Below are 27,934 nucleotides of genomic sequence, written 5' to 3'. Positions count from 1 at the left end.
AAGCCTTGATGCAGAGGACTACCCTGGGAAGCCTGCCCAAAGTCACGGCTCCACATCAGCAAGTGCGGGAGCTCTGGTAGTCTTGTTTCTGCCAAGCCTCGTAGTGTTTCCAGGCATAGAAATCAAAGTGGAGTTCAAGCTCCCAGGATTTCCTTGCTTTTGGCTTTACAGCAGGTTGGAAGTGGTAGTCCAAGACTACTGGCTGAAGTTTCAAGTCCCTAAACTCTGGATAGTACTGGATGCCACTGGACAGACAGCAAGAGAGAGAGCAGGCTTCATTGCTTTGGCTGACCTGCCAAGAAATGGTCCAGGAATCAGGGGAGCTCAATTTGACAAGAACTCATCAAAAGGGATAGCTTCAATCAAAACATCTCAGGCACAGCAGAAGTGCTATTTCCACTAAACTTTGTTTCACCAAGAAATCTAACTAGCATGGACCAGACTACAAACCCCAAGGGCCTTACTCTTCATTTCTTACCTTCACACAGTCATTTGTATTTATGTAACACGGCACAAAGGAACACTTATTCAGACCAGCTTTAAGATCTTGACATAAACTGCTGACACCATTATTTACAGATAAGAATTCAGCAGCAATGCCTTCACTACTCTATGTGTCCTGGCTGCTCCCTCCTCCATCTCTACTGCAAGGTACCTCCTCAGATCTCTTGGCAACTGTTCACAGGGTTGAGATGAAAAAAATGTTCAACTTCTAGAATGAGCTAAAGTTTCTGTTCTCTGTAGAAAGGTAAATTATGTACTGAGAACAAGGCAAAGAGCGACAAAGTGTGACCTCTATATTTGCACATCTGCTTCGGTTCACACTCCAAGTGAGATTTGTTATTAAAAGATTCAGGTAACAGATATGAGCTTTGAAGAATGCAAAAGAACCCTGCTTCCCAGGAACCACAGCAGGATGGTATCACACTTGCTTTTGGTTCCACAGTGTTGGAATCTAAAGTATATGATCCAGTGCTCTGAGGAGCCCTTATTTATTTAGGACTCCTTTGAAAAAAGAGAGTTTAAATAAAGTTTTTCCTGCACAAATCAACCTTTCTTCTTCTCCTTGAAGGTCTTACCTACTTGGATCATATAAACTTATTTTCATGACTTCCTTATTTTCAATTTACACTTAAATGGTCATATAAATTAGAAAAAAAAAGAGAGAGACTGCATTGCTGCAGGGGCTTGAATAGTCAGTGGTGGTGTATGTGTCAGCTGGTCTGATGTGTACACCTTGAGCTAGGGTCTTCTCTAGACTTTTTCAGCAGGCTATCTTCTCTGACTACCTTTGTTCACAACAGTACCTTTCAAATCCAGTCACTACAGTACACAGCTAGACCTCATCACCCAAAACTTAGAAATTAAACCTGACTCAGCAGTGTGCCCAGGCGGCCAGGAGGGCCAATGGCATCCTGGCCTGCATTAAGAACAGTGTGGCCAGCAGGAGCAGGGAGGTCATTCTGCCCCTGTACACTGCACTGGTTAGGCCACACCTCGAGTACTGTGTCCAGTTCTGGGCCCCTCAGTTTAGGAAGGATGTTGACTTGCTGGAACGAGTCCAGAGAAGGGCAACGAAGTTAGTGAGGGGCTTGGAACACAAGCCCTATGAGGAGAGACTGAGGGAGCTGGGGCTGCTTAGCCTGGAGAGGAGGAGACTCAGGGGTGACCTTATTGCTCTCTACAACTACCTGAAGGGAGGTTGTAAACAGGCAGAGGTTGGTCTCTTCTCCCAGGCAGCCAGCACCAGAACAAGAGGACACAGTCTCAGGCTGCGCCAGGGGAAGTTCAGGCTGGAGGTCAGGAGGAAGTTTTACACAGAGAGAGTGATTGCCCATTGGAATGGGCTGCCTGGGGAGGTGGTGGAGTCGCCATCACTGGAGGTGTTCAGGAGGAGACTTGACAGGGTGCTTGGTTGCATGGGTTAGTTGATTAGGTGGTGTTGGATGATAGGTTGGACACGATGATCTTGAAGGTCTCTTCCAACCTGGTCTGGTCTATTCTATTCTATTCTATTCTATTCTATTCTATTCTATTCTATTCTATTCTATTCTATTCTATTCTATGTCTTTTCTTACTCCACTGCCTCAGCTGTTCTGGCCTAATGTCAGCTTTAAATGTCAGATCGCTTTCCAAGTACCGCCAGTTGAACATTGTTTTCTATTAGTACATCCCAACCAGTTAATTATATCACCACCACCACAGGAAGGGGCTGTTAGCTCTTACCTGCAGTTTCACATGTTGTAGGCTAAGGAAGTGCTGCTGCTGCTCACCAGCCTCTGCCCTGGGCACCAACTGCATTCCAGAGTGAGCTGGAAGTGAGGTGAAATCAGAACAGAGGCATGTTGGACAGGGGCTAAGACAAGTAAGCAAGAAGATGGATTTTCTTGGATTAATAAAGAAGGCAGTAGTGACTTCTTTCTTTTGATAAGCAGGGATCAGGTGGTTGGGGGTGGGGAGGGGAGGGTGTTGATGTTGACTGTTTTGTTGATCCTTCTTCCATTAAAACTAATTTATTCACAACTTCTCTGTGCCTGCATGGGATGGGGAGGGAGTGAAGGACACACAAAGAAATGGCACTAAAGAGGTGCAAAAGCATTGCTGAGTCCCAAATCAGATCCAACAAGCTCCAAAGAGCACCGATCTTTCACTAGGACTGAGACATCTCCAATGGTGAGGGAAGTCATGGTGGAGAACTCCCCTGTCCCCTTTCCCATAGAAAGCAGCCCTTTGGTGAGAGAGCCAGGACAGATGGGTCTGTGCAGGACTCAGATGGCCCTGCACTTTTACAAGGGCTTGTGGTGATAGGATGAGAGGGAATGGCTTATGCTTGAGGTAGGTTTAGACAGGATATTAGGAAGACATTCTTTAGAGTGAGGGTGGTGAGACTGGAACAGGTTGCCAGGGAGGTCGTGCATGCTCTCTCCCTTGAGGCATTCAATGCCAGGTTAGATGAGGCCTTGATCAACGTGGTCTGGTACAAGGTTTCCCTGCCCATGGCAGCAGGGTTGGAACTAGTTGGTCTTTGAGGTCCTTTCCAACCGAAACCGTTCTCTGAATCTATGAGCTGTCATCAAAAAGGCACATTACAGTTTTACTACTAAGGAAACAGATTCAACCCTTCCAAATGCTTTTGCTGCTCAATGACAATCACTGGCATGTTATTAAAGCTCAACACTGATATTCTAGTCATGATATCTGCAAACAATAAGACCTTAAGCAATGAGAGAAAAATCCTTTTATTGACACCAAGGATGTCTAATTGTGACAGGTGAAAGCTTTCTCTACACAGATGAAATCCACATACTTACTATTTTTATGCAGTCTTCACGTTCCATTTACACAATTTGCTAGTTTTAAAGGGTTTAACAGTCAATCAACAGTTCAAGTACCAAAGTCTACAGCAGAAGAAAATGATATTGTGTTACTGAAGTCAGCTAGGTAAACAATACCTTCTGATTATGATGATATCATTATGTGCTTCACAATGAGCAGCAAGACAGAAAACATTCACCTGGTTTCATATTCAAACTACTTGCTGAGATTCATGTATAAATGGATGAGTGAACAGAAGGGTAATTTTGTATTATTTTAATATAATAAAGTAAAATTTATTCAAATCAGTCAGGGGAAAAAAAAAAGAGCAGAAGGAAAAAGTGTTTCTTTATATCTTGTAGGGAGTTCTGCCTCACTGAACTTGTTTGTTTATGATTCTGACAAGCTAGAAAAACCCAGATATAAATAGAGAGTCGACACTAAATGTGTATCTATTCTTTCTCAAGGAAACTGTCACAATATTATGCTCCCTTAAACACTTTTGAAAACTAATAGCTAAGTGAAACACTAGACTTAATGGCTTGAAATAACTCTCTCACAACAGAGCTGCTTAAAAGCCACTGTAAAAACAAACCTCTTTAAACAGCAGAAGCACATATGCCAAACAAACAACAGAGAACCTGTGTTCACTGAAACCATTTGCAGTCTTTGCCACCAACTTCAGTAAGAGCTACATCAAAATGAAAACCTCCACCATTTCAAGCTTTCCTTTTGGATTGAATCTGCCTTTATTTTCTTGCTGCCCAGCCAAATAGAGATGACTCCTAGAGGGGGGAAAAAAGAAGTAGTAAGGGGGAAGTGTTGCATTCATTTTAATATATTGGAAAAAAAAATCACATGTGAAGTGTGACAAATAAAGAGTCTGTTCAGATTCTTTGGATTTCACTGTAGTCCATCACAGAATGATTTAGATCAGCAGAAATGCAAAATCCACCTCCCAGCCTTGGCAGAACACGCTGCCCTTCCTGCTGAGGACAGAGCTATTCTGCTTCCCAAACATGACTGAAGTCTTTAAAACCATTCGAGCCCAATGTCAGCAACACTGAATAATACAACCAGTACTTAGTCATAACATTAAACAATATCAATCTTTTAATGGGCTTGGATTGCCCATTTTAGCCTTTAAGCTTGCAATTAATGGCCCCCATACATACCCTGTCCAGGCAGGACACCTCATTCTGCGAGCTTTGGTTCCTGCCATTACCTGTGGGGGAATATTATACAGGGGAACGTTGTCAGTTTCAGTCACAATGAATCTAATCTTAATTGCAACATTCCAAGGACTAAATAGGTAGCCTTGAAATTCAAGTATAATTTTGTTGTCTCAAAAAAAACTATTTACAATAAAATGCAGCAGTAATTTTCTAGCTTTATTAATCTAGTAAAAAGAGAAGATAAAAATGAACCCAGTTTGTTTAGATTTCTTGGCCCAGATCTAATCAATTGCTGTGGTTATTCCTTTTGTTTCTTGTTTAATGAAAAAAAATCAGATTGATAGGAGACTTATCTCTTTGATTTGATATTGTATAAAATCTGCTAATTAGAAAGCAGGCTTTAGGTTTTCACCTAAATAGAGCTTTGTAAATTCTCAGTTGAGGCTTCTGATAAATGAGGTGCAATTACAATTAAAGATAGAGTAAATGTTGTGTGGGGAGGGGGGTGGTTAGTTGATTGGTTTGATTTGGGTTTAAGTTAATGGAAATTAAAAACAAAGACAATGTGGTCCTTCCAGATGACAGAAAGAAATGAGTAGCTGAAAAGAGAATGGGCCCTGTCTGTCCGTAAGCCTGGCATGGCAGCACATTGCATATCCATAACAGAAAAGCAAATTAGCCATCATTATGTTCAAGACAGTAAATCCACCCAGGAGATCACATATCAGCAGAATTTCAGGGGCTTTCACAATAACTTGAAATTGTGGAGGCAATGACTTAATTGTTTTCTGCGCCTGTTTTTCCGTGTCTCATTTCTCTTGTTCTCACTTTCATTGAAAGCAAGCAGACTCAAATCCTGGAAGACATTTTTGTTCTTCAGTGCCCTACATATGCATATCCATAGAACCATAGACTGGTTTGGGTTGGAAGGGACCTCTGAAGGTCATTTAGTCCAACCTCCTCTGCAATAAGCAGGGGCATCTTCAACTAGATCAGGTTGTCCAGAGGCTTGTTGAGTCTCACCTTGAATATCACCAGGGATGGGGCCTCAACTACCTCCCTGGGCGACCTGTACGAGTGTTCCCTCATAGTAAAGAACTTGTTCCTAACATCCAGTCTAAATCTACTAATCCATATCCATAATACATACATCTTAACTGTGCACAAAAACATCTGCAGTGATCTAAGCTGTAGAAGCAAGTATGCAGAAGCTGGTAGATTAGGTAGAAAAGTGCAGTGTTACATTGGCTTCTGCAAAAGTTGTTAGAGCAGAAGTCACTACTAACCCAAAAGACACCAATCCTTCTTCACCAAACCCTTCCTGCCTTATCAGGAAGAGTTGAGTTCAGGAGGAAGAGTGCTCATGCCCACACAGGCTTAAATACAGACAGAGATAGAGTGTTACAGCTGCTTTCTCAATACAGCAAACATAAATGAGCAATAAACTGGATGAACATTGCACCATATAGAGAAGCAGACAGTGTTTTAATTGATGGCAAAGGTAAGAGAATAAGGACTATCAGAGCCAGGAAACAGTTTGCATATGAGGAGAGATTTAGTAGACTGGAACTCCTCAGCACAGAAATATCAGAGAGGCCAGTGGAATCTTAATTGGTATCAGGACTGTGAATAGCACATAATTAATACTCAGCATCTCATAATACCAGAATTAATCAGGAGCTGGCTTTAAGGCAAACAGAAGCTGTGCTTTTCCAAATGAAGCAGACTAATTGTGGAATGTATTGTTGCAGCACATTGTGGAGTTTCTCCTACTACCCCAAGAACATCAGCTGTAGGTAAGAGGGGACATTCACTGGGGTAGGCAGATTTCTGTTTTGAACCAGAATTGCACTTGTGGTTTTATTCTCTCATGATGAAAATTTTTGAGGGAATAGATGTGCACATACATGCCAAGAAAATAATCAGTGCAACACAACATTGTACAAAGCTAGAATGCAGGCAACAATGGGCATACATTTTGGTACCTACCCTAACATGCCTGTATGTGGAAAACTTCAATCCACTCAAATATAACCTAAGCAGAAGTTCTGTGTGGAAGATGCTATTTTTCACCTTGTCTGGTAACTCTTCATGGATTAGCAGCCTCCATTGCCTAAAAACTCATCAGGCTGTGAGGCTGGAAATTCCAATTACATTTGTAAGCATGCACTGTATTATCTTAAATTGTGCAGCAACTACAATGTCTCTAATTGAAGTTGGCTGGATGCAGAGCACCAGTTTTAATTCCTGAGTCATTTTCCAGTAATGAAATAGCTGTATTCAGGGCACAGTGTGAGAACATGTTTGATGGTTATGTTAAATTGTATTACAGCTACCTTTGGGGAACATCTAATTTACTTATTGTCTGCATGAAACCAACCACTATTTTTCTACATGGAAAAAAAAAATATGTTATTATTCAAACAAGTACTGTCTTAGATTGCTCTGTCAAAGACATATTTCATGTGTTCAGAAAAGCTTGCAGGTATTTTTGTGTTCATGGTGTTAATGTCAGACTGCAGCAAGCACTTTTGCCACCCTTCCTCCTTGCTACATACATAGAAGTCCCTCATACAAGGCATTTACAAACACAGCTACAAAACTGTTTAAAGTATGTAATGAATTCCATCATTTGTGAGTTTAGAAGCTTACTACCCAAACAGTTGAATTAACCTTAAACTCAGGGATCTTATGTCCAAGCACTTGCAGTAATAGTTTGCTTCCTCTAGTAAAAGCAAACATCATCAGTTCATTGCCTACCTTCTCCATTAAGCTGACTGCAAGCCAAGAGGCGTCTTCTGAACTTCTCATTTTCTTCAGTCATTTTTGCAATGACTTTCCAGACCTTAAACCAGACTTTGGACTGAAAGATTAAATGGAACTTTGGGTTTTTTTTCACTGAAGCATATAAGAAGTTTGCAGTAAAACATCTGTAGTGCAGAATGTTGAACTCTACAGCATGACTGTGAAGTCCAGCTGCTTTTTGTGAGGATTTTGAAGGGGGGAGTTGTAGAGGAGGGATATATGTGTGGGATATAAAATGGGAAGAATCAACTCTATTTAAAAGTTATATATATATATCTCAGTTTTATATATATATTATTATATATATAATTACTCCATGTTTTCCCACATGAGATACCTTCCTTCATTCATCCTCCTAGAACTCTTGTTTATCCAGGACTTGTGAAGTGCCCTTCTAGATAAGAACAGCATATAAAAGTGTGTAAAGCCATTAAACTCTCTTCAAAGTCATCCAAAATGGGAGGAAAAGCTAAGATTGCTTATTTTTTTTCTAGGAACAAAACCTCTCTCATGTAATCTTTCCAAATCTTTCAAGAGCCACACTATTCAGACCCCATGCTCAAACTGCAGAACAGCAACAGCCTTGTCTATTTCGTATCAAAATCTATATTAATCTGGTATAAAGATCTTGATGACCTTTATTGTAGAGGCATAAGGTTCCACCTAGAGTGGCGACATTTCAAGCCTGTGTGCTGGAAATATTGAATTGGAACCTTTGACAAAGGCATTCAGACAGAGAGGCAGCCTAGCAACTGTTAAGTGGCTGTTAACATGCTACCATTATGACTTTTGCTGGACCCCATCCGTGAAACTAGTTTAAATCTTAAGGTAATTTCTTTCTCATGGACAATTATTGCTAAAACATAATGCATAGTCCTCATTCTTCTGGAAGACTATTTAATGTACTGGAAGAGCAATAGTGTAGTGTGTTATTAGCTGTTCCTCTGAAGTCAGTAGTATTTTGCTGGTTTTAAATCAAGTATCTGTGACATTACTATATTGCAGACTAGCTGATTACTTGTGCTTCACACATTGCCAAAAATCTCATAATGAGTTACTGGCTTATCAAATGTGCCTTTTAAAATTTCAAGTATTTGTTGAACTGCTGAACAGGAACAGAAATGCATTTGTGAAAGAGAAAGTGATTTTTGGATTGCCAGCAGTATGCTTGTTAATACCTCTGATTGGTGTCTTTGCTTTTTTGTGACCTGTAGGTTTTCTTTGCTTAAAATACAAGAGGAAGAGGAGCTGCAGAGCTTTTTCCCTGCTGGGTTTCACCCAGCAAGGTGTGCAGCACCCTGGCCACAATCCCACAAACCATTCCAGTACAGGCTTTAAGTCAACACCATATCCTCATTTTTCAAGGTAAGCACACACTAAAGTGCTTTATTGAATGAGAGCCAGGACTTTAAAGCCTCCAGAGAGGGAAAATAATACCATTTTTCTTTTCTGTAAGTAAGGTTTTCGGTAACAGACTACCAATTCAATTCAGTCTCCCTCACAGACGTACAGAGAACAAGCAGGAAGCAATTTTCTCCAATGCAAAGGCAGCTAATTCAGCTCCCACTTTTAATACCTTTTGCTTCTTTCGTTTAATTACTTTATCAACATTTCTTGAAGGGAAGGGAAAGTCAAAGGTGTCAGCTTTAGTCTCTCGAAGGTCACCTAGGAAGAGAGTTTAGAAAGCATATTCCAAGTGTTTACAATATATTCCTGAGCAAGCTGTAGGTCTTCCAGAGGGATACTTATTTTTGGTCCCAGCAGGTTACAGGATATCATCATACTGACTATTGCTTTGCTTACTTCCTCTCTCATAACCATGGGGCAAACTCCACAAAATGGATTTCAAAACTGTATGGCAGCCAAAAATCAAGACAATAGGTTTCTGAGCAATACAAACTTAGCTTTTAATTCACAGTTTCTCCCCTTGTTATGGCAGCTACTAAAATTCTGCCTGACCTTAAGGAGGAGGTGAGTAGACTGATGCAAGCAACCAGACAAATCACCTCTGCCAGCACTAAAAAACAGAATCAAGAAGGGCAATTTGATCTTGTGGACTCAAGACAGACACAAAGAGGAAAGGTCTAGGTGAGTTCCTAGGGGGTTGAGGACAGGTGCTTTCCAAGGATCTGTTGGACAGGCAGGTCATGAGCAAAAGGTCAACCATTGTGGGACTATTGAAGATGGTCACAGATGCATGCCTAACCCTTCCTGCATGCAGCAAGGCTTCAGGCAAGCCAGCATGCTCCAGGCAACCACAGCCCCAACACCAGGTTTCTAAGGCAGCTACATCTCAGGAGCAAGGCTTTGAGCTACTGATAGCCACAGACTGCCTCTTTGGAAAAACGGCTTTTAAGGGAAGGAAAAATACAAGAAACTTAAAATATCTCAAAAGCAACAAGTTAGTAGAATTCAAGACCACCCTATTGGTTACACCCATCATTTCCAGCTCACTCCCAGGCTGCTTCTCCAGAAGCCAGTGCACGTTCTCCATTTTCATTGCAGTTTATCCTGTGCAGCAGAGCTATGTTTTATAACAGACCACAACCAGTTGAAAATTGCCTAATCTTTTTTGTTTGCTTTTATAAAAGAAAGCAACCACACCCATGCCCATCCCAACTTTCTTTGGCCACAGTCACAAAGAAAGCAAATTAAGAAACATCTTTGAGTTGTCACAGCAACGAGGGAGCCAGCAGCATGGTGGGTCTCTGGTTAGGCAGGAATCTCTAGAGAAGAGGCAGGAAAGAGCCACAAGTTCAGCATGTAATAGAATCATAGAATCATACAATCTGCAAGGTTGGAAAAGACCTCAGAGATCATCAAGTCCAACCTGTCACCACAGACCTCATGACTACTAAACCATGGCACCAAGTGCCACGTCCAATCCCCTCTTGAACACCTCCAGGGATGGTGACTCCACCACCTCCCTGGGCAGCACATTCCAATGGCTAACAACTCTCTCAGTGAAGAACTTTCTTCTCACCTCCAGCCTAAACTTCCCCTGGTGCAGCTTGAGACTGTGTCCTCTTGTTCTGGTGCTGGTTGCCTGGGAGAAGAGACCAACCCCCTCCTGGCTACAACCACCTTTCAGGTAGTTGTAGAGAGCAATGAGGTCTCCCCTGAGCCTTCTCTTCTCCAGGCTAAACAATCCCAGCTCCCTCAGCCTCTCCTCATAGGGCTGTGCTCAAGGCCTCTCCCCAGCCTTGTTGCCCTTCTCTGGACATGTTCAAGAGTCTCAATGTCCTTGTTAAACTGAGGGTCCTAGAACTGGACACAGTACTCAAGGTGTGGCCTAACCAGTGCTGAGTACAGGGGCACAATGACTTCCCTGCTCCTGGTGGCCACACCATTCCTGATACAGGCCAGGATGCCATTTACCTTCTTAGCCACCTGGGCACACTGTTGGCTCATGTTCAGCCAGCTGTCAATCAGTACCCCCAGGTCCCTTTCTCTTTGGCAGCTCTCCAGCCACTCCATAACAGAGCAGCCCTGTTGGATGTAGGCTATTTTTTGCCTTATTGCTATCACAAGCAAGGACAGGCACTGCAGATAGCCAACTCACCTTACAGGATGGGGAAGCTGTAAGCTCAGCAGCGCAAGAAAGCAGGGCAAAAAGATTGCATTTTTCATTCCTATATTTAAGATCCTATTGCACCTCCTGCCCAAATCCACAGTCTGACTGTACAGGGGCACATTAAATAAACCCCAGTTGTGCTACCTTCAGCCCTCAGCATGGGGTGATCCTATTCCACCTCCTACCCAAATCCACAGTCTGACTGTACAGGGGCACATTAAATAGATCCCAGCTATGCTATCTTCAGCCCTCAGCATGGACAACCTGACTGAGAGGGAAGACCCCAGTGGGCCAGGATCCTCAGCACAGTGCAGGGCAATGGTTTCCCGACAGAAGTGGAAGACAGGGCAGGGACTCAGCCCTGTGCTCTCCAGAGCCCAGGTCACAGAGGTCAGTGACACTTACCGTGGCAGCAGCTGACAGGCCTCATCAGGTCACAGCTCCCCACCTCCCGTGCCCTGCCCGAGGTGGCAGGGATGGCCACATCTCCTGGCACCAGGGTGGTCTTCTGCTGCCTCCTAGCCTTCCCTGTGGGGCTTGGCCAGGAAAGCGTGGGCTTAGCCTGGCCCACCTCAGCCTGTCGGCGGCCCCTGCTGTAGCAGATAATGGGCCCACAGCGGTGGGAGCCAAAGCAGTTGACATAAACAAGCTGCATGGGTGGCTTCCCCTCCTCTGCCATCTGTGGTGCAGTAGGACGGTGGAGAGCCCTGGTTGAGGCAGGGGCTGTGGGGGCGGGCGGCCTGGCCGCTGTGCTGGGGGATGCGCAGCGCCATCGGCCCTGTCCTCTGGGCAGGTGTGGTGTGGGGGGGCCTACAGAGCACCCCTCCTGCCTCATGCTCCTTGACCGCCCTCGTCCCATTTGAGTGTCCCAGCTAGACAGTGACAACGGGAGCAGGAAGGAACAGTGAGCTCAGTGCAGAGAGTAGGAGCAGGCCTGGTACCTTCCCAGCCTCAGGCACTTGCTCACTTGCCCTCGCTCTCCCTCTCTCTCTCTCTCCCTCTCTGTCTAGTAACCTGCTCCACCAGGCTGCTTTTAGCCAGCGTTAGCTAGGGCCTAGCAGAAAGCCTGCTGCCTGAAGTTGTATCCTGATGTATTCCACTGAAGTTATTGATAAAGTGACGCAGGGACCCCAGGCTGAAGGCAGGGATGTATTGTCTGCCTCTGCTGCAATCTCCAGAAGGAGGAACAAGCAGTTTCTCTGCAGGTCCTGCACTGATGCCATGAATTTTCACACCAGTGAACTGCAAACAGCTTATCAGCTAGTGCAGGAGGGGTGGCTCCAGCCACCTGCAGAACAACATTTATGAAGCATTAAACAAATACCTGTTGTCATTCTGTCCTTCGAGCAACAGCAGGTGCACGTGTGCCTTGTCTGATAGTGAAAGGATCCCATGGCAGTCAGCTGTCCTTCCCATGAAGGTTGGACTTGATGATCTTTGAGGTCTTTTCCAGCCTTATTGATTGTATGATTCTATGAAGCTGCTCTGCAGACCTGTCCCACTGCAGCAGCGCATTTATGAGACATAAACAAGTGACATGTCTCAAACCATTTAAGAGCACAAGTGTCACTGTTTTTTTTCCTTTGGCACTGAAATACTGTGAAACCATATTACTTCCAGAGTTTCAGCACCCTTAGCTGCTCAGAGGGGAGAAAGCATTTGTAAATTAGAAAGACTAAACTCTATGAACTCTTTTTCTAACAGTTTTAGCTGCAGCTGCCATATGAATGGCGCTAGTAACGTGTCGTCCTTGCGAATGGATCTGAAAAGAGCACAGAGCAAAACAAGAGTCTTTCCCCGGCATCTGAGGAGGCTCAAAGTACCCAGTGTCTTCAGGGCTGCTGTCACCTCCTCTCCTCGGCAGGCCAGGGTGCTGTGCAGAGGGCCCCCACGAGGTGGCACCCTTACCTTCCGAACAAGCCTGTGTCCTGCCAGTCCTGCCTGACAGGGGGACGCAGGAAAAAAACACGGCACGCTTCTGAGGAGTATCCCAGGATTTCCAGCTATTTCATGCACTGTCAGAAAAAGGCATTTGGTGCTTCCTGTTGAAAAAGACGGAAAAAACTTCCAGAGGCACAGCCTGACCGCTTGCCAAAGTAAAATTTATTTCCCAATGGTAAGAGAGCATCTACTGCGGGTTCCGCAGGGCAGAGGGTAAAAAGGAGGTCACAGGCTTGATACGACCACCGAGTTGTATCAGCTATGATCTCACAAAAAAACCCCCAACAAACCAAAAACCACAAACCCAAAACACAAAGACCAGAGACTCCCTCCTCTTAACCTGAGCTGACAACTTGGCCTGGTGAGGCAGCAGCCAGAAAGTGTAATTTGGGAATGTTAAACCCAGTGAGAGGCAACCTACAAAGTGCAATTTGGGAATGTTAAATCCAGAGAGAGGCAACCTAATAGCATCATTAGAAACTGATCCTAGAGTGCAAATTTCATCATGTCCATTAATCATGAGCCCTGGTAAAGAAGTACTTCCTTTGTTGAACTACAGGAGTCTCAGCCCAGACCACAATACAAACAAAAAACAACCTCCAAACCCCACCAAAAAAAACAAGCCCCCAAAACCAAACAGAAAACACACACACAAGCCTGAAGAGCACCATTTTCTTTCCATGACTGTCCTTGCACTGTGCATGAACACTTGCTGCTGCATCTTCCAGACCAGGAGCTGCCTTTGCCAACTGGCAGGCTGCTTCCTTCCTATAGCCCTGTCAGGGCATTACAGCTGCCAAATCAGTGGCTTTCTCAGCATCTGTATTTATGGAATATGCTTCCATCCTACTAATACAAATGCCTTGTGTGGGACATTTTGTCCACGTTTCCCATCAGTGCATTGCCAGGACTTCGATTTCAAATGCAAATTCACTTCAGATGCCTTTTAGGATTTACTGCTACTGACAAAAATCAATGTCACCTAAAATCTATGAGCAATCTGCAGAACTAGAAAATTCAGCTATTTTAGTGGCACACTGCTCTTCATCCTCCTTTCCGCATGTGTGAACTGACTACCAGCTAGCCACTGTCTCTGTATTTATCACTTTGGACAAACATCTCAGCTTTTCATCACAGCTTCAGCTGTCTAGTTAAATATAGACCAGATTCTAGCTTTCCGCCTGCACCTCATCCTGGCATGTGGTTTGTATTCAAATGTTTGCTTCTCCAGCTCACCACTTGCATTGTTTCCTAAGTTCTGTTGTTTTGGTTTTAGTTAGGCCAAGTATGCATCATCATCTACTGACTATCATTTTAAACTAAGGTAGTTTTTGGTCGTGGCATGCCTGCTGCTCATGCCAAGGAGAAGGAAGGAAGGAGCCAACAGAACACTGCTGCATGATAATTTAATGATTCCCTGATTCTCTAGTGATTCCCTGCAAAAAAAGGAAAGTTCTGCTGTTGGAGACTTTATTTTTTTCTATGAGGATTCTTTGCAATGGAGTTCAAGTACTCACAGGATTCTACATAAGTCGGGCAAGGCAGCTTGCTCGTTAACTATTACATTATCTTGATCAACTGCAAATTGTGAATACATCTGGAATGTGCATCTGAACACTGTTAACAGGGATTTCCTTGTGGAAAGTATGCTAATTCTTAATGCTACAGTCAAACCTTATTAATTATACCCTCAGCAGTAGCACAAACAATTACTGTTTCTCCTTTGTTGTCACAGAATATTTAGTAAGAGTCACTGGAGTGAGGCATTTTCTTAGAATGTGGTTACTTTACAGAATACACTGGGGACCATTTATTAGTGTAAGTAGGAATCATTATAAAACAAACCTCACCACTTCTGGTAAATGGAAGCAACACATTATGCCTTCAGCTTTTGCTTACTTGTAAAATTTCATCATTTACACTGGAACTCACAGTTAATTATGTAAGCAATAACAAAGTGCAGCACGGAGATAAAATGGCCAGCTGCCATTTTGACACACCTGCGTTTCATAGCAATGCACCCACATAGCTCAGACTGCTTTACAAACCATGCATGGGGGAATCACTTCATCCACATTCAGCCATAAGGAAAGGCATATTTTCCTGTTTCTCCATGCTGCACAGAAAATTATTTAGTAGACTACAGGCTAAGTTTGTTATGTAAAAGCCCGAGCCTCCCCTTGAGACTGTCAAATCACCAGCATCCATAGACTCAATAACCAAACACCAAGTCGGGGAGACTGAAACCCTTTGTGTTACAGTATTTAAATAGGATTGCCAATCTGAAATAGAGCTATGGAGGGAAATCATAGAGCCAAAATAAGAAGGTAACACCAGAATTAAACCATTTATCAGCACAAAAAAGCTTGTAGTCAAAAGGATACAGCAAAAGGCAAGCAAGGACTTAATTTTCTCTGATTTCATTTTTCCACACAGGTGTGGAAGTTATTGGTATTGAATGATGACACTCTTTGTTTCCAAACCTGAGATAGTAAAACCTTACCATATTTTAGGCTGCAGGGACTGTGATATTAAATGTCACTACTGCTGTTTCAGGGAATGTGCAGTTAGGACCCTGTGTAAGCACACAGATAAGGAAGTCTACTCCTACCTGTGGCAAACCTCCAGACACCATTCTCTCACATCCTGGAACAATACTGGTTCAGTACAGGATGAAAAGCCCAAATCACTAAATCATCCTCAGATTCCATGGTAATGTTGGTCTTCCAAGCCCATCTGTCCAGGCTTACATTTTCTTAGCCTTTCTTCTGAAATCTATCATGATCTCAGGCTGAAGTGTGCCTGCAGGCTACTATAATCACCAATACATCTGTCTGCTTGTATGAGACAGTCCTATTTAACTACAATATAAATACCACTGAACACACTCATCCCTCAACAGTAAGACCACTTTGTAATGGTACTATGGTCTTTGCAGAACTGCTCCAGATACTGAGCATTCACTCCCTCGCTACCCCCAGAGACAGAAGGATGCTGCCAGAAAAGGAAGAGAGCAGGGCTTCAGTCTCCAAGGATTGCTAGCTCTGCAGAGGAAATGGAAGCAGTCAGTGCTTTGTTCTGCCATCACATTCCTCCAAAGACATACCCCTGTAAAAGCAATGCTTGAGCAAATTTTCTTGCTGCTGACTGAAGAGCTGAGTTGATTCTGCCAGTGTGTACACAGCAACATCTGCCTGTGAACAGCTGGCCGGCTGAAGCAAAGCTGAGGGCTACTGCCTGCTGCTCACAATAAGAATGTTCCCCCCCAAACCTAAGAAATTGCATTTAACTCCCTGCTAGAAAATTCAGACACACTTGGCATGAATGTAGTCCATTCACAAACCAGCACTGGGCATCTGCTTGAAAGTGACAAGCACTGTCTTGAAAAATGATCTTTTGCTAAACTGACAGCTTAACGCTTTCAGATGCATAGCAAGGCATAGAGAATCACCAGGCAAACTGATCCTGGTTGATGAGTCAGCAGCACTATGAGCTGGTGATTTAGATTGAGCAAACATTTTCTCAGATGTTGGGTTGAAGAAGGTTGGCAGAGACTGTTTTATTTTGTTGAAACACATTGCTCTGTCTGTGAATTGCCACAGATTACACAACTGTGTTAAGAGTTACTAAGGCACACAACATGTGTCAGTTCCATCTACACTACCAGTCTGCTATTTCAGTAAAATCAACGTTCTTCATGCAAATGAAGAACACAGCAACTCATCTTGCTATAGTGTTTTGGAACAAAAAAAAACCCCAAAACCCTTCCATATAGCTGAGAGGAATAAAACTAAGTCCATTTTAAACTTTAATGCAACAGCAAAAACCTGTTCTCACAGTTACACTTTACCTGCATGGTGCTCACAGAGGATTTAATCTCAGCTTCCATGATTCAAAACCCATATATATTTCAGAAAGAAAACCACAATCAAACACAAATCTTACCTATTTCTGTGTTTTATATATACAGGGAGAGGTCAGAACTTTTGCCTAGCAAATATTCTGAAGGAACCTCAACAGAATAGTAACCACACTGTGGTCTCCCAGGCTCCACAAACAAGGCGATTGATGGAGCTTCCCTTGGCGATAGATACATTCCACTGTGCTAGGATTTAGTAGCAAATTGTCTTTCTGACAAGCCCTGCAAAAAGTCAGCAAATTATAGTTCATGTGTCATGAAAACAGATGATAGCTGAGAGCATTAATCAGAGCATCAAGTTCTAGAAAGTCGTTTTTCCCATCTAAAATGGGGAGCTCAGTAATGTATTTAGAGCAGTGATTCACCCCCCCTGCCCCCTTCGATTTCTATGACTGCAAAGACAGCTGCAAGTATATTCTTATCCCAGAGGCTGTTTTTCATACTGACAGACTGAATCAGCTTATTTTACACAGAGGAAGAGATGTCAGTGTTTTTTCCTCATCTATCCTTTCTGAGGCTATTATTTGTCTTAGATTTCCTGTAGGCAAGCAATGTGCATTTTGGACTGTGGCTGAGCAGGCTTTCATGGTGCCGAATAAACAGCAGCTGGAGAATTAGGACAGACAGCAGAAACTGTCCAGCAACGACTTGACAGCTAAGAGATTCTCCTTAAAATACACCTTAGCCTTTAAATCTGTACTAGATGGATTATATCCATCTCCACCCAAATGGAGTTTCTTCACTGATGTGGAATGCAGTTCATTTAGGGAAAGCAGCACCCAAGAGAGAGCTGGGGGCTGACTGTGCTTGATGGGCAGTCTGTGCTGAAATACTTGAGATTCATGTACTGTGGAAATTCTGAAATTCCACCCAGCAGGCACACCTCCATCTTCTGGAGCCTGCCTGGAGCACTTACTTATTTATAGTCTCAGGACAAAGTGAAACCCAAAAGGGAATTGTTATATCATCTTTCTTAGAAATTTACTTAGCGTTTCAGAATCAGGCAAGGCCATCACTACCAAGAGTGATTCATTTTAGAATCACAGAATCAGTCAGGGTTAGAAGGGACCACAAGGATCATCTAGTTCCAACCCCCTGCCATGGGCAGGGACACCTCACACTAGACCAGGCTGGCCAGAGCCTCATCCAGCCTGGTCTTAAACACCTCCAGGGACGGGGCCTCAACCACCTCCCTGGACAGCCCATTCCAGGGCTTCACCACTCTCACTGTGAAGAACTTCTTCCTCACATCCAGCCTGAATCTCCCCACCTCCAGCTTCATTCTACTCCCCCTAGTCCTATCACTACCTGAGATCCTGAGAAGTCCCTCCCCAGCCTTCTTGTAGGCCCCCTTCAGATACTGGAAGGCCACAATAAGGTCACCTCGTAGCCTTCTTTTCAGTTTACAATGCTTCAGACTTTTGGCATTTTACCTTATTGATTTTTTTAGTCTCTGCTCATGTAATAAAATTTCATTAATTAAACAGTCCACAAAGTACTTTGCAATCTTCATATAGGCAATTTTAGAATGATTATACACATCCCCCAACTGTAAATCAGATACTGTATCCTGACAGACTCTTCTAAGTTTACAGCATTTTGAATTGAAATCAGTCAGGCAGTGCCTTGTTTCTGAAGGACATCACCAATTCCACCACCATGGCATCAAAAGAATCAATCCCCTGCCTGTATTCCAGGACCAAATTTCAAGTCTATCCTACTTGTTCAAAAACATTATCAGAGGAAGCACAAATAAGCAAAGGCTTTCGAGAAGACCGTTTGTACTTGAAAACAATGTGAAGAACTTGTTATCACATTGGGAGAGGCTGAGCTACAACTAATTCCTACCAATCCCAAGACAGATAATGTTTCCCTCACCAGCCAAGTCACATGCTAAAAGCTGGTCAATACTGTCTGGTGCTGTTTGGCTGGCACAAAATGCAGCACTGAGGAAGGAATTCCTTGCTCACTGGGCAAACAACTCCTCTCTAGCCTCTATTTTTGATCCACAGTGAACCAGCATTCTTTGTTTTAAAGTCATTTTAAGGGATTGGAAGTGTCTCCACAGGGTCACCAGTGAAACATTTGATTCTTGTTAAAAACTAGCTTCTAATGGCATTAAGCTTCTAAGTTTGCCTCATCTGAAGGCAGTAGGAATTGAAGTGATTAGCATCTTGCAGAACTAATCCCATTATAGCTCAGTTCTGCAAGATTTGCATTTCCTGCAGCACCCACCGAAAAGAAAGATACTCAACATCTATTTAACATTTGCAACACCGCTCCTTAGATGATGGCACAAGGGATTAGTGGCTCAGACACCAACAGCAAAGTGCTGCCAGTGCAATGAGCACAGTCTGCTGCTACTGCAGTGCTGTATTTAGGGCAGCAGCATTTCCTCACATGGTACATGTGTGTGTTCCAACTCAAGGCTCCACGCAGCAGAGCTACTTCCAGAAATACACTTGACTGAAGCTCAGCCCTTTGTATCCAAGTAGGAAAACCAACAAAGCCTGGGGAATGCCTCCCTACTGTGAATGCAATACTCTTGAATCTTTCATGCGCAGTTCCTGCTGTCCTTGAAGGGTGAATAGTTGTAAACACTTCACCTGACTTTTTAAGACATTTTGAGTTTAGGTATTTTAAATCAAAGGCCAACACTAGCAAGCTCTCTAAAATGCTAGACTATTTCATTCTGTTAGTATCAGATCATATCCAGGAGACAATTAACAAAGTATCCTTGCCTCTCCACACCATGCTTGGCTCCACTCTGGCCTTAGTCTGGTTATCTTTTTGTCCCAGCTGCACAGTGGTTTCTGACTTCCATGATGCATTACATGTGCCTCAGTGGTATTTTTCTCACTGAACATGGCACCTGCCCACTTAGCTTGATTTCACAGCTGTGTACTGGTTTCCATCTCTGCCCCTATGAATTAGCTGCAGAGAGCACCAAGTAGAAACAAGGGATGCAGCTACAGTTCTTTGTCTAGGCTGATACATTTATGGCTGTGGAAAAAAAACAGCAATGACAGTGCTGAGGCTGCTGGAAGGCTTTTCCAAAGCTACACACAGCTTCTGACAAACACTCAGCAAGCACCAAATTCACAAAATCATTAAATCAAGCAGTTAGCATTCAATACTCCCTAATGACTACATCTGGACACAGGCAGCAAAAAGGGTTCCTCTTACAGCCTGATTCAACAGAGAGCAGGTCTACAGTCCTCTAGACATCATCCTTTCCATTGATTTTGTATCATATTAATGCAGTACTTGTGGTACTTGGCATCTCTCAGGTAGCTATACCTGCTCTCACACCCCCCCTTACAAAACCATGTTTTGAACAGGACAGCTGAACTTAGCCTAACGCCCTTTACACATCATATAGCCAGACATGTGCCACACACTGTCCAAATCACTTCCCTGAGCCCCATGTGCTTTAGCCACAAAGAAAAACCTGGAATACTGTGTCCAGTTTTGGATTCCCCAGTTCAAAACACACAGGGATCTGCTGGAGAGAGTCCAGTGGAGAGCTTGAACATTGCTCCTATGAAGAAAGACTGAGAGAACTGGGGCTGTTTAGTCTTCAGAAGGCTGAGAGGGCATCTTATCAATGTCTATAAATACCTGAGGGGTGGGTGTCAGGATGAAGGTGATAATCTCCTTTTGGTGATGCCCACTGATAAGGCAAGGAACAATGGGTACAAGCCAGAGCACAGGAAGTTCCACCTCAACATGAGGAGACAACTTTACAGTGAGGGTGATGGAGCACTGGAACAGGCTGCCCAGAGAGGTTGTGGAGACTCCTCTGGAGACTTTCAAAACCTGCCTGGACGCGTTCCTGTGTGGCCTGCCCTGGGTGATCCTGCTCTGGCAGGGTGGGTGTGACCATTTTAGGCTGTGCCTTTAAGAAAGGGACAGTTGCTGGAACACTCTGGCTGAATGCAATGAAAACAAAGATAAAGTCTAAACGACTTTCATTGGTAGATTGGTAGAATGCAACTTTAAGTTTTAGTTCTGTTTGAGTCTCAGTCAGTTCAGTTCTGTTCTGCCTGTCTGTTTCTCTGTCTCTCTCTGAGCAACAGCTGCTGGATGGAACTGACCTTGAGTAACAGATAAGAAAAAAGAATTCTTGCATGTGCTTTGAACTAACAGAATTTTTCTCCTTAATAATTACCTTTTCTCTCTCTCTAACCCTTTTTGGGAAAAAAGGGGAGGTAGGGGTTGAGAGGGGGTACGAGGTGGGGGGACCCTCCTCTGGCTGGAGGAGGCAGTTTTGTTCTGTATTGCTTTCTTTGCTGTGTATTTCTGTATATTATATATATATATTCTGTATATATTGAGCCAGCAGTGTGCCCAGGTGGCCAGGAGGGCCAATAGCATCCTGGCCTGCATTAGGAGTAGTGTGGCCAGCAGGAGCAGGGAGGTCATAGTGCCCCTGTAGTCTGCTTTGGTTAGGCCGCACCGTGAGTACTGTGTCCAGTTCTGGGCCCCTCAGTTTAAGAAGGACATTGAAACACTTGAGGGTGTCCAGAGAAGGGCAACAAGGCTGGTGAGAGGCCTTGAACACAAGCCCTATGAGGAGAGGCTGAGGGAGCTTGGATTGTTTAGCCTGGAGAAGAGAAGGCTCAGGGGTGACCTCATTGCCCTCTACAACTACCTGAAGGGTGGTTGTAGCCAGGAAGGGGTTGGTCTCTTCTCCCAGGCAACCAGCACCAGAACAAGGGGACACAGTCTCAAGCTGCGCCAGGGGAGGTTTAGACTCGAGGTGAGGAGGAAGTTCTTCACCGAGTGAGTCATTTGTCATTGGAACGGGTTGCCCAGGGAGGTGGTTGAGTCATCGACCCTGGAGGCGTTCAAGGGGAGATTGGATGTGGCACTTGGTGCCATGGTCTAGTCATGGGGTCTGTGTTGATAGGTTGGACTCGATGATCCTCGAGGTCCTTTCCAACCTAAGTGATACTGTGATATATTGTAAATACTGTATATTGTGTGTATATTCACTGCATTTCATCCTGCTTGTAAACATAGCTCATATCCATTTGGCTTCTCCGACTGAGTTAGCCGTGGTTTCTTCGTGTGTGTGTGTGTGTGGGGAGAACCGAACTTTCTCTCACCACCACAGTGGGGTTGGACTCGACGATCTCTGGAGGCGCCTTCCAACCCCTCCCACTCCGCGGTCCTGTGACACCCCGCCGCGACAGCAAGCTTAAAAATGAGGTTAAGAAGAAACACTGAGTTAAAAGTTTTATTCATTCAACATCTCACATTACAAATATTTAAAAATTATATGCATACTGGTATAAATAGTCATTTGCAAACTATTTAATAACATTAATTTTCACTAGCACTTCAACAAATGAACTCTTTTAAAAAAAAAAAGTAACTTGTGTTATATAACTTAGGAGTAGAACATACAAAAATATGAACTTAAAACGTGAAAATGACTTTTAATAAAAACAAAAAAAAAAAAAATGAATTACCCTTATTTTAAAATGCTATAATAAATACTACAACCTCCCCATACACAGTAAAAACTATATGGAAATTCAGCCAAGTAGTACAATTAACTGACATACTTAAATAACTTTTCCTTCTGATAATATGAGCAATACATTGGGGGGGGTGGGGGCATGGGGGGGGTGGGGGGGGGGTAAAACCAACCAAACCAAAAACAAACATATTTAGGGATTAGTAAAAACTAGACACCCACTTGCTAAAAGTTTCACTTCCAAAAAATATAACCAAAAAAATCTGATGAAAATTATAAAAACTAATTATACTTTAAATTTTAAAAATATAAAAAATAAAACAGCTGAATACAATATCGTCCCAATTCTTACAATGCTATCACAGTAGCTTTAAAATAAGATAATAAAATAAAGCAAATGACCCAAACCTTTTATTCCATTTGTCTTTTTCTTTTTTTAAAAAATAATCTCAAATTTACATTAGTAGAAAGATTGATTTCTGATTCTTTTCTTTAGAAACACCAGCAAGAAAGAGGATTTACTAGAACAGTAGAAAATGACATTTTTAAATGTCTGCAATTAAAAACAAAGAATTACACTGCAAAGATCTTCCAGAAGTCTGAAATAGGTATTGCACATAACTTGAAGTTAACTTGCCACAATTCATCACATTCAAGTTTTAAATCACCTTTTAACAGAAGGCTTTAACTCTTCAAAAAACAAAAGGGGTGAGTTATCAAGTCTTTCCAACAGCATCCTTAGAAAAGGCTAAATTCATTCGCTGCAAGTTTTCAATTTGCATTCTGCAGAGGTCTGTGTATGGAGAAGTAAGAGACTAGATACCAAAAAAGCACGGGGCAGTGGGGTTCCTTTACATATAAAATAATCAGAAACACTTTATTTTACATTGCAAAAATAACCATGTAATTACTCTGTAACTACATTGTAAATACATGGCCAGTGCCATGCTAGTGTGATAAAACTACATGCTCGTTAAACCCCTTTGCAAATCGAAGTGAGAACCCTAAGACTGGTAACCTCGACCACGTGTGCACTGTATTTGGAGCTACACGGTAACCCCAGCCACAAGTGCCACGTAACCAGAAGGACATGTAATCACCATTTAAGTACAGAGTAATGTCTATAATTGTTTATGCCCTGTAAATCGAAGTGTAACCAAATAATCTGTAAACACGCTTGTCACACAATCACGAGTGAATATTAGTAGAATAACGATTTCTTACATTAGTCATGCATACTAACATTACATGCCTGCCACCTAGCAGGCTCTCTTTTACTCTTTAAATATAATTTAAAAGAGCAGACACATTTCTGCATCAAACACCTAACATCAATTGGTTTGTAGTAAGATTAAAAATGGCTAAACATTCACCAAAAACGTTCTGCGCCTGTGTATCATCTTTTAAAAACTCAGTACGAAGCGGTAGACAATTTTTTTTTGTCGATGTCTCTTGACTTTTTTCAATTTCTACACTATATTTATGCATTTAAATTTCATGGGTCTAAAGACAAGTGTCATTTGTCACTTTCATGCTTTTCTTCTTTAATTCTCAACTTTACATAGACTATTTTCTTAAATTATATGTACACCAAATACCTGGTGCTGGGCTAAGATGTTTAAGCAACATGCTTTCTTTTCTCTGCAGATTCTAAAATAGCATTGCCAGTGCACGACATCCATAATTCAAAATGTATGCAGAGCACTGAAATGTATAAAAAGCAGAATATAAGAAAATAAAATTTATTAAAATTATTTATATTAAAAAATGAAGTATATGAAGATCTCTCAGTAATAAAAGTACAAAAAGCTACTCTTTGCAATATGAAAAATTGAGGTATTGCATAAAGAGATATCCCGTCAGTGAAAAGTGTGCCTAAAAATGCTCACTGTTGGAAAAACAAGATATACAAAAGTAGTGCATAACAAATATACATTATGTGCATGACAAAATAAGTTAGCTACAAAACACTGTACCGAAATTCAGCAGGTCATGTACAAAGGGAAAATTATTATTCAAAGCTAGTTCTCAAACAGTGTTATTTCTCGTAATGGTAACCCATCTCACCTGTTTACTGGGTAGGATCGGCACAATAGCACACCCCAAGCCACCTACAAGCATTAAAAAAATTAAAGGAACATTCCAACTATAATTATGTACTTCAGAGAAAAAAAAGTCCCTGACAATCTACACAAGAGCACTCTGCATTTGCATTACTGTTGTCAATATTTTCAGGGATTTCATTAAAAGCAGCTCCCTTTCTATACTTGACTAGTAGACAGCAAATGTCTCCATTTTGACCTTTGGAACTTGGTAAGGTAATAGTTCATTAAAGCCTGTATTGAAAATAAAAACTGCTTCTCATAAAGATAATCTGGGCTGGGGGAAGGGGATGAGGGGGGCCGATGAAGGCTTTTAACGGAGCAGGTGTTTTCCGAGCAGTGCTGAGGCAAGTCTTTGGTTTGAGAGAATCTAGGATGGAACCAGATGCCACTTGGGCAGTTCAGAAGACTGCCACTACATTTGATTGTTTGCACACTGCTAAATAATCTGTCGAGAAGTTGGCCAGGGCATTAGTTCAAAGTCATAAAAATAATTTTCAGAACTACTCCTTCATTCAACTATTTCAAACTAAACCCCTGCACCCACTCTTCATCATTCAATTAACATGTACTGTGTTAATGCTTCTCAAGGTAGGACTTCTTTATAATAAAGCAGGCATTAACTTAGCAATGTTGGCACTTCAAATCCCTGTGTTTCTTTATTTCTCCATATTAAGTTCTGAAAGAGGTGGAATCTTAGCTGGGATTTTTTTCCTACAGGAAGAGTAAGAAAGGCATATGCACAACTTGCACCATTTCGCGCACAGATTCAGAAAAATAGTGCAAAACGAGACTTGGAAACTACAGAAGGCTCATGCCTTCTGCTGCAACTAAGTTAGAGGGTATTTAAAACTAACTTTACATCCAAGATGGGAAACGAATAAGCAGCCAATTTTAGTTCATGTGACACAATGGAATATCAAAACTTCAGTAAAAATCAGTGATATCCTTGAGGTATCTTTAGGTTCTCTGCTTTTTCACGTCAAAATGGAGAGCAAAGGCTGGCCCGTGATGAATGTTAGTATATTAGGATATAGAGTTATATATAGCCATCAAAAATAAAATCTCTATATTTATCCTTCAGGAGAGGAAATGCCAGTCAACTAGTTGTCATTACTCTAGCTTTGGTAGGATTTCTAGGGCTGTAACCAGACAATTGAGTTCTCTTAATTTAAAAAAACCAAAAAAGAAAAGGAAAAAGGAAAAAGAAAAGGAAAAAGAAAAAAAAAAGTGCACTCCTCCCTCAGTAGTAACTTTACTCAACTTTTACATTCAGGAATTCTTAAAATGTACTCATTTTGATGAAAATATAGTAAGCTCTGCCTATCTCATTAGCAATTTGGATGTGGGTGGTAAGTCAGAGGCACGGTCAGGTACATCTCGAGCTACAATTTCAGCCTCAAAACACCTTAACAGATTTGTTTGTTTGTTTTAAAGTTCATTATTATAATGCTGCTTCAACTTTGCTCATGCATTTTTGTTGCTTTAAACATGCTCTTTCCTGTTGGTAGGTAAATGGTAACTTCATCTGTTGCCGAAAAAAAATCCGAGGTCGAAAGGGGTAAAAAAAAAAAGAGAGGCAAAAAACAGGCTTCCCTGGGCGGGGGCGGGGGGGAAGTGTCAGAACAGACTGATAGTGTTATTGTTACATGGTTATTTTAATAAAAGTATTCTTATGTTCTTTATTAACAATAATTTAATTAAAAAACCAAAATACTCTATTGTTTCAATTCTCTTAATATTTTTTTCTTTCTCTCCTCTAAGAAAATGTTGCACGAAATTAAGTGTTCTCTCGGTAGTAAAGACAAGAGAATGCAACTCGCTCGCAACGTGTTATCGATACGAAAAGGAGTTCCCAATACAGTTTTCAATGACAAGATTCTACAAAATATCCATATTATAGGTCATTCTTTCATTATTCTATTGTTAAATTACAGACTACTACAAAAGGACATGCTATCTTGAATAAGAGAAAAGGGGGCGGGGGGGGTGGGGGGGGAAGGGTAGGGACGATCAGGATAACAGAAGAGTGCACTTAATTTGAGGCCTGCATATGAGCACTGCAGTGATCATTTAGTTCCAGCGGAATGAAATATGTCTTGGGCGATCTCCTCCCTCCTTCACCAGGGGCTTGTGGAATTCCCTGCCAGCGCGTGAATGGATAGCAGCCCAGCAATATTCACAGTAATACTGCAGACAGGTAACATTAGCACAGAAAAATGGAGCAAATTTTCCACCGCAACGGGCCCCCTGACATTCATCACAAAGCTGATCATCCAAGACATATGGCTTAACTTCCACCTGCGTTCAGAAAATGAGAAGAAAGTTTACAATTCGTAGCAACAACATCGGTAACAGCAGTTCCACACTATTTGCTATCTGTGTTCTAGCAGGACTAGACAGGGACAACACGCTCAAGAATTTTCCCCCTCATTACACAGAAACATCACCACTGAACACTCACACTCACAACTACAGGCACTTGAGAACAATCCTGGTCCCACCGTCCTTGAGCCTCAAACCCCGCCCCCCAAAATCCCATGCTGACCATCACTATGCGGATTGACAGAAAGAACCGATCAACCTATTGTTACAGAAGAGACATATAGATTCACATCCAAACCCTGAAGACTTCTGGGGAGTTATTTTTATGCATGGTGATACCCTTTCAAGCAGGGAATGTAAACTGTTTACACAACACTGGAACTGCAGATTAAATATGCACGTGGTCTGCAAATTTCAGTGTCTTTATTTCCAACCTTAAAAGATTTCATCTATATCTTAATAAGCAGCACATTTCTGTGTTCTTTTTCTGTGGCTTCTTCCTCTCAGCAAAAGAAAATACACCTAATCTTGTCAGGATCAAAAGAGAGGCTTTAGACAGGACTGATGGCCACCTACGCCGCTGGCATTAAGGGCCAGATGATGAGCAGTAATTGAGTACAGCAAACAAAAAGGAGAAGAAAAACGTCTTCCAGTTCTTAACTGATAATGACTCACAGGAACTTACCAGCTGGTGCTCCAAAGATACATCTACAATGCAACATCATAGGCTGCTAGCTTTTTATCTAGGCATTTGCATACCAAGACCTAGCCTGCTGTACTGTGGGCTACAAAACCCTGCTCACAGCACTCCAGAGCATTTTCTCTGTGTCAGCAAAGCAAAGCTTTGTGTTCCCAGTATGGAAGCTGGCTACAGTGCAACTTGTTTAGACATGCCTACATGTTTAAATCACAAATGCAGCACTGCCATCCCCAAAGGTTCAGATTCACCTCAAAACTAGCAATCACCTCCATTCCGTTGCTCAACTGAGCTGTCAAAGGTCCGTGGGACGTCAGAAGCACAACACAAAGCTTCACATTAAAAAAGTACAAGTGCAGGTCCTGTCCTAGAAGTGTTTGTGAGCTTTCTTTAAAGGTCATTTAAATTAAATGTTTCCACAAACATTTCCAACTGGTGTCTCTACTTCCAACCTGTTATCTCTACTCTTAACCTGTTATCTCTGCATCTGGCTTAGGGATGCTCCTCTCTGTATCTCACAAGCCTCACAGCCACACCAGCTCATTCAAATAAGGCCATTCACAAGTTCCTGTGCTTTTAAACTTGCACAACTTTAT

General features: G+C 42.3%; 2 protein-coding genes across 3 annotated transcripts in view; both read right to left on the bottom strand.

Moving 5' to 3' along the window:
* Positions 1-3,223: 3,223 nt before the first annotated feature.
* Positions 3,224-21,979, bottom strand: CUNH5orf47 (chromosome unknown C5orf47 homolog). Its single transcript, XM_068160367.1, has 5 exons — positions 21,841-21,979; positions 8,872-8,960; positions 7,251-7,353; positions 4,491-4,540; positions 3,224-4,100 (listed from the first exon to the last, which is right to left on the bottom strand). Exons 1-5 carry the CDS (start codon positions 21,977-21,979, stop codon positions 4,065-4,067), a joined length of 417 nt encoding a protein of 138 aa, XP_068016468.1. The 3' UTR covers positions 3,224-4,064.
* CPEB4 (cytoplasmic polyadenylation element binding protein 4) overlaps positions 21,958-27,934 on the bottom strand; it is a 47,577-nt gene continuing 41,600 nt past the window's right edge. For both annotated transcript variants that reach the window (XM_068160346.1, XM_068160354.1), the window contains one exon: positions 21,958-26,617. In XM_068160346.1, the coding sequence (XP_068016447.1) occupies positions 26,390-26,617 (228 nt within the window). In that variant the 3' untranslated portion in view covers positions 21,958-26,389. The remainder of the gene's footprint in view (positions 26,618-27,934) is intronic.

This window comes from Melanerpes formicivorus, unplaced genomic scaffold (genome assembly GCF_026170545.1).
Source record: "Melanerpes formicivorus ecotype bairdi unplaced genomic scaffold, bMelFor1.0.p_v2 SCAF_2, whole genome shotgun sequence".
In the NCBI taxonomy this organism is placed as follows: Eukaryota; Metazoa; Chordata; class Aves; order Piciformes; family Picidae; genus Melanerpes; species Melanerpes formicivorus.
Note: the sequence above shows the minus strand (reverse complement) of the source record. Positions and strands in the feature narration are given on the sequence as shown.

Bases quoted from the DNA above. Each gene is read 5' to 3' on its own strand.
- CUNH5orf47 (XM_068160367.1), bottom strand. From the start codon at position 21,979: ATGAATAAAACTTTTAACTCAGTGTTTCTTCTTAACCTCATTTTTAAG. The intron at 4,541-7,250 runs GTAGGCAATGAA...ATTCCCCCACAG, and splicing joins CAGTCAGCTTAATGGAGAAG to GTAATGGCAGGAACCAAAGC. The intron at 4,101-4,490 runs GTATGTATGGGG...TCCCCCCTCTAG, and splicing joins AGGTGTCCTGCCTGGACAGG to GAGTCATCTCTATTTGGCTG.